General features: G+C 48.1%; 1 protein-coding gene across 2 annotated transcripts in view; it reads right to left on the bottom strand.

Moving 5' to 3' along the window:
- Positions 1-6,981, bottom strand: part of Farp1 (FERM, ARH/RhoGEF and pleckstrin domain protein 1) — a 227,591-nt gene that overhangs the window by 50,804 nt on the left and 169,806 nt on the right. For both annotated transcript variants that reach the window (XM_013349331.2, XM_005355684.2), the window contains exons 5-6: positions 6,163-6,241; positions 2,618-2,715 (exon numbers count right to left, since the gene is read on the bottom strand). In XM_013349331.2, the coding sequence (XP_013204785.1) occupies positions 2,618-2,715; positions 6,163-6,241 (177 nt within the window). The remainder of the gene's footprint in view (positions 1-2,617; positions 2,716-6,162; positions 6,242-6,981) is intronic.

The following is a 6,981-nucleotide window of genomic DNA, read 5'->3' as shown; positions in this document are numbered from 1 at the left end:
CACACCAGCAGGGAACTGTGTTTATGATAACTGCACACACCAGCAGGGAACCGTGTTTACGGTAACTGCACACACCAGCAGGGCACCGTGTGGCCCGACACACAGTAACTGCACACACCAACAGGGCACCGTGTGGCCTCATGAAACAAACGCACAATGAGAGGTGGGATCCTCGGGGTCACTGTTGAACCATCAGCTTAGACATTCATCATTCTTTTCCGAGAAAAATCCTATCTCATAGTGACTCTGAAGGATTCCGCTGTCAACACATCTACCCAGCTGCGCTATGGGAAACTGGGAGTTCTTTCTTTCTCCCTATATTCATCCTATACATGTGGACGATTGTTGAGTGATTCAGTGTAAACAGACCTAGGAGCTTCAGGACTTAACAAAACAAATTGTTGAAACTCTTACATGTGACAGCCCAAATCCATTGTCACAGAAGAGATGTCACTGGGAGGAAAAGTAAACATTATGGTTTTTGTTGTCGTTGTTGTTTTACCTTAAGAGTTTACCAAATTTCTTACACTGTCAGAAGTAACAGGTCGGAGTGTAACTGTGTAGACTTTTCACCCACAGGCAACACAATGGGTTTTCTTGGGCAACCTCAACATTGTCTGGAAATCGCTGTACCATAGACACGCCTGGCCCTGGGCCTTAAAGGACAATTGCGCTCAAGCACCAGCGAGCAAATGCCTGTCGGACTCTGGGAGGCACACCCCTCCTGTGCACCCTATTACCGGTGTAACAGACTACTAGACTGTGGAGGGCCCTGAACTAATGGAGCAGAGTGTGGTCACTATGACAGCTACCTTTTGCTCCAACGTGAAGCAGCCTGCCACACCCAGCCCATTCACCCACTGTCGCCATGCACGGCCTGCACGCTGGTCACATGACTCTACTGAAACTACTTGTCCTGCGCTAAGCCGTGCCGACTCACCCAGCAACACTTACCAGCTGCCTCTGCCACAACAGGTGACCTTGTTCCCTAACTCCCTCTTCTCGATTAAATCTCCATTCCATCACAGAAAACGGTGCCCAGAACGGAAGGGCGCCCTGGCCTGCAGACACGGTTATCAGTGCCCTGTGCGGGAGCTTTGATCTCTTGCTATGGCTTCTTCTGTCTGGTTAGAAAGCACAGCTGATTCCCAATATTCAAGATAGATCCAGGGGCTGGACAGATGGCTCAGTGGTTAAGAGCACTTACTGCTTTTCCCAGAACCCCTATGGTAGCTCCCAACCACCCGTAACTCCAGGGAACCCTCTGCAGTCTTGGTACCTCTGTGTGTACCTGGCACACGTATGGGCCACATACACACATGGAGGCAAACACTCCTAAAATAAATGAGGGGGATGGCTCAGTGGTTAAGAGCACCTGCTGCTCTTTCAGAGGCTCCGAGTTCAGATCCCACATCGGAAGGCTCACAAGCACCTGTAACTATAGCAGACTTTATGCTCTTCGGCCTCTAAGGGCACCTACATATGCTACATATACATAAGTACATATAAAGTAAAAAATCCAATCTTCAGAAAAATTAATCATGAGTTATAAAGTCTCTGTGAACGATGAATCAGCAATCAGCGCATGTTGTTCTGAAGGGAAATCTGGGGTCAGATTTCTGAAAAATCTCAGCACGTTGGCATGAACTGACTTTGGTGTTTCTGAGTGGCTCTATTAAGAAAGCGCTGTCTAATACACGATCTTGACTCATCCATGCCCAAACGAAGCTCATTCAGTACACAGATGTTCTCTACAACATATACCGCAGTGTGCTTAGGGACAAAGGCAGCACTCGCGTGCACAGGGCAACCAGATTTCCACCGTCTTACGTGTGTCCGCAAAGGACGCTGAAGGCACAAATGTATTGGTTTGGGGATCTATTTCTGTATCCAGGCTGCTCTGAAATAAGGTTGTGCAGTGAAGACAAAGTCTAAACTTTGTAGGGGACTAAGTTTGGGCTTCTCAGCTCTGAGCAAACTCTTTTCCATCCTGAGGATAGAAATGAGGCCGGTTAAGGGCTCATTCAGCTTTTGCTTTGGCGTCAGGGTTAACACGCACCCTGGTCTCTTCCAGGTCATCACTGCATGGGTGTGAAATAAACTCACTTCCGGAGCGTTCCCCTCTGTGAATTACTTGGGACGGAAGTGAAATCCACAGCAGTCTAGTGTCCTAACACTAATGACAAATATCGGAACACTAGATACAAGGACAGGACAGAGTGGATTTGGTGTATATCTGTCCTTAAAACAATCAAGCCGGGCAGTTGAAGTGCACGCCTTTAAGCTCAGCACTCAGGAAGCAGAGGCAGGCGGATCTCCATGAGTTCGAAATCAGCCTCTGTACAGAGGTCTACAGAGTGAGTTCCAGGACAGCCAGGGCTATTATACCGAGAAACCTTGCCTCGAAAAACCAAAATAAATAAATAAATAAATAAATAAATAAATAAATAAATGAAATCGTTGAGTGCACTTAGTGTCTCTGCTCTACTGAAGGCATCCACGGTAACACAGAGACAACACAGATATTCCTGACTGTGCTTCTGTGTGCCTTGGGCTCCTCCTCCATCAGACCACCGTCGGTCCAAGAGGGTTCTCAAAGGGATTCCAAAGAACTTACACTGTACGATGTGTGAGATCAGGAGGGCAGCGCTGGTGTCATTACACGTCAGCCTGCCCTGAGCCAAGTCCTGCTTCACCTGCAGAGCGAACAGGTACCTGTGAAAGTCAACAGAGACTCGGGTTACACGGGTGAAGGCAAAGCCAACAGGAGGGCCGGCGTCCGGAGGCAGCTTCCTCCTGGCAATCTGAACACACAGTAAGAAATTAGAGAAAGGTACGCAAAACCAGGTAAAAAAAAACAGCTTAGAGACACTGAGGGGCAGTGAAGGGAGTGTGAGCTCAGAATCGCTGGTTTTCCATGGAGGCACGCCCTCCTAAGTATGGTGTATCGAAGGTACCTCCAAAGCCAGATCTGTGACAATCTGACCAGAGCAAGAATGATTAATATAGATTAAAACATACTGAGTTTATGAATTAGTAAATTATGAATTAATGAAAATTCATGAGTCCACAGTGACTGGGGGTTGGTGAAAGAACAAAAAAATTTAATATATCATATTCCAGTCCATGCAAACATGCTACACAAGAGGGAAGAGGTATTTCTAGGGTTTTAGTGTTATTAATAGTTCTAACTTTCTATAGTGAACACCTACTTTGTAAAACAAAAGACTGCTTTGTTACATTTTAGGGTGTTGCAGTGGAACTTCAGGTCTCACACACGTGAGGTGTGGTGGTCTGGACAACAACATCCCCCACAGGCCCAGATGTTTGAATCTCGGTCACCAGGTTCGTGGTGACGCTGGGGAGGTTTAGGAGGTGTGGCCTTTGGAGGAAGTGTGTCACTGAGGGTGGGATTTGATATTTCCTGTTTAGCATTTTGGCCTCCTGCTTGTGCTTCAAGATGTGAGCTCTCAGCTTGCTGTTTAGCTACCACCCACCACCTGTAACCTCTGCTCGGCCATCCTCGCCTCTAACTGTCTGGAACCATAGAGACTTTCCTCTGAGTTTCCTTGGTCGTGGTTCTGTATCAGAGCCACAGAGAGGCGCCTGAAACACAGGCCGGTGCTCGGCTGCTGAACCACCGCTAATTAATTCTAAAAAAAGAAAAAAGCCCTTAACAACATCAGCCACATAGACTTCCATAAGAACTAAATGGGGTACAGTGGGGAGCTCACCAGGTTGGCCATGCAGATGGAGTATTCCAAACCCATAGTCACATGGACAACCCTGGTTAGACTCGGTGTGTGTCGTGGTGGGGGAGGGGGGGTCTCTGTCACTCATACACACACATTCACTCACACTCACACACACACACACACACACACACACACACACACACACACACAAAGCCAACAGACAGGAATGCCCCCAAATGACACAAATATTTCGGAACAGGAACTTGGGGTTCTAGACTGACAGGAGTAGGAGGGACATAAGCGGGGAGGGGGAAGAAGTCACAATGTGTATTATATACAAGTATGAGTCTGCCAAAGAACAAATTTATCAGATAGGGTAACCCATGGGGAGAAAGTAGTTGTAACAATTCAACAAATATTAACTTAAAAAAGTAACAACCAATCTTCTTTAAATTGTTTAGGGCATTTCATGGTTAACAACTAAAAATGCAAAGGATAAAATAAAAAAAAAATACAAAAAGGGTGACCATCGCATAGGCAGAAAACAAAATCACCAGCAGCCGACAGAGGGGCTTCCCAAACTTCCTTCCTGCACGTGTGCCCTGTCCTGTGTGTGCCCCCACTACCTGCTGTCCTGCCTCGAAAGCCACAGGGAAGAAAAGTGGGGAACAACCTGCTCGTGAGCACGGGGCTCCTGGAGGAAGGGTCGGCCTCCTCATCTTTCCGGATCGGGCGGTGGTGACGGCTCACTGAACTCGATACTTCACAACCCATCCTGTAGCTCATTTTCAGACCACCAAGAGGGTTTTATGTTTTAAAAGCATTGCACTTTGAATAATTTATCAACGCAGACACAAGGTCCTGTGTCTACACATAAGTGTTTTGGGACTATTTCTGGACAGAGTCTAGCAGGCTTTGTGGGTATTGGTGACAACCCCAAGAGGCCAGCGTGACAACAGAGGGCCTTGGACGTATCTACACGTGTGTGGTGGGGACATGTTTTCCGAGGGCTGCAGGAGCTTGTCACCTTCAGCTACGCGCAGTCTCTGTTCTCAGGCCGGGGTAACATGAGAAACAGCTTCCTGGGCCTGACTCCATGGCCTCTGCTAACCGCATGGGCTGAAAGTGGAAGGCACTGGCTGTTCTTGCTTTCAGAACTTAGCAACACCTCCGGGGCTATAAATGGAAGCAATCCAGGCAAGCCCAGGGAGCCAGGCTCACTCTTTCTCAGTAGGCACTGAACACAGCTAAACGGTGACAACAGAAAATGCTTCCCACGGATGGGCTGTGTCTGGGACAGTGAGACAGGAATGGCCAAAGCCTTTGCTTCTGGAGATGGCATGCCCACATCACACACACAATCCCCCTGCCTCATACCCTGCTGGCAACACACTGACTGATGCTGTGATTCGTATCATTTGGAAAGTCTTAAGAGTGTTCCTATTCGTACTAAGTAAGATTAATTCAGCTTTCCTGGCGGTTAGCGGGAACCTCTGCAGGCAGTCTACGGCAGGATTCTGGTAGAATCTATTCTGCTGGATGAAGACAGACAGAGGAAAAGGGAAAGGCAAAGTGGCTCTGCGCATCGGCACAAGGGACAGGTCTGAGCTCTGCCACGGGAGTGGGGTGGGGCTGGAGAGACGGCTCAGTGGCTAAGAGCACTTTTCAGCACTTTTGCTGCTTCATCTCATGGGTAGACACAGTAACTGCTTGCTCACCTGGATCCCACGAGACTTCCAGCCCCACACTCTAGCATCCCCAGGGCAGCCAGTTTTCAACGTTACCCATCACTGGGATGCTTTCTCATCTTGATGTGTATTCCCCACACCCCGGCCTCTGTGGCCTTCTGCAAGTGTTTGGACGTACGGTGTTTGTTCCTGGCCGTGGACACTGTCAAATTCACCTACCTAGGGCAGCAAGGAAGATGCAGTCTTTATTTTAAAATCCCCCATACCGTGTGTGTGTGTGTGTGTGTGTGTGCGTGTTTGCATATGTGTGTGTGTGTGTGTGTGTGTGTGTGTGTGTGTGTGTGTGTGAAGCTATCCAGAGAAGCCAGAAGAGGGTATCAGATCTCCTGGAACTGGAGTTACAGATGGTGGTGAGCTGCCCAATTTTGTGTGCTGGGAACTGAATTCAGATCCTCTCAGGCACTCGTAACAGAATTCAGAATGGCTTCACAAAAAAGCCCTAAAACTGACTCGGGTTATAACAGATTGGGCGGGGGATTGACGCTGACTGGGGCTAAGATCACTTTCCTTCGTGGTCAGTCACAAAGAAACCAGGTTGCAGGAAGAGCATGTCCTTCTCCTTCATCTTGTAGGCAGAGATGGAAGAGAGAAGCGTTAAACATCTAAGCGCTGAAGAGACACGGTCAAATAAACATTATGGAAAATATTTGGCCAATAGAAACTAGTTTGCTTTTCCCCTTTACACTACAGTGAAAAATGTCCAGTTGACAGCTACTAACCTTGTGAGTTCCTCTTGGAGTTGCGTGTGGTCAGGTGGGAAGAATTTCACCACAAACTTAAGAACAACATGCTTTGGCCCTGAAAAGAACAAAAAACATCATTAAGGTATGTAGTGATGACCGTTTCCCAAATCACCAGAGAACGAGACTTTCCGAAGCTCATCATTGCCCCTCCCAGGTTCCCAGAGTCTAGCCATAGCTGCTAACACACATCTTCAGGTAACAGGAATTCAGCTTTCTAAGACAGGACGCTGACGAGAACTCTACACACGGTTGATGGTTCCACTGATCCCTCTGGAGCTGAGTTACACTTGGGTTTTTAAATCAGCCAGCTGTATTTCACCAGATACTTTTGGTTTGTTGCTTGTTTTAAACAGGATCTTAGTATGCGGTTCCAGCCAGCTTCACACTCACGGAGAGCTGCCTGCTCTGAGTCCCGAGGGCTGGGATTAAAGGCAAATGCCACCACACTTCACAGACCAGCCTCAAACTGTCTGAAGGGGAGACAGTGAAAATGTAGAACACAGTTGAGGGTATGCAGCTGTCTACAAAGCCTGGCAGCTACCGCTTTATCCAGCGTGCTGCTAGCCCCGAGGAGGAAATAAAAAAGGGTGGGCTCTGTCTACGTCAGCCGGTCAAGGGCTTTACTGTCTCGTGCCTATTTCTAAGGAGTTGGGACAAAATCAGGAAGTAGCTGGGGATTGCAGGGAGAAAGTGACGGAGAACTTCGGGATTAAAGCATTGGGCATTGCACGCAAGGAGTGCACAGATAGACAGAGGAAACACACTCTGCACACATGCACGCAAGGAGTGCACAGA

Source organism: Microtus ochrogaster, chromosome 17 (assembly GCF_000317375.1).
Source record: "Microtus ochrogaster isolate Prairie Vole_2 chromosome 17, MicOch1.0, whole genome shotgun sequence".
NCBI classification, from domain to species: Eukaryota; Metazoa; Chordata; class Mammalia; order Rodentia; family Cricetidae; genus Microtus; species Microtus ochrogaster.
Note: the sequence above shows the minus strand (reverse complement) of the source record. Positions and strands in the feature narration are given on the sequence as shown.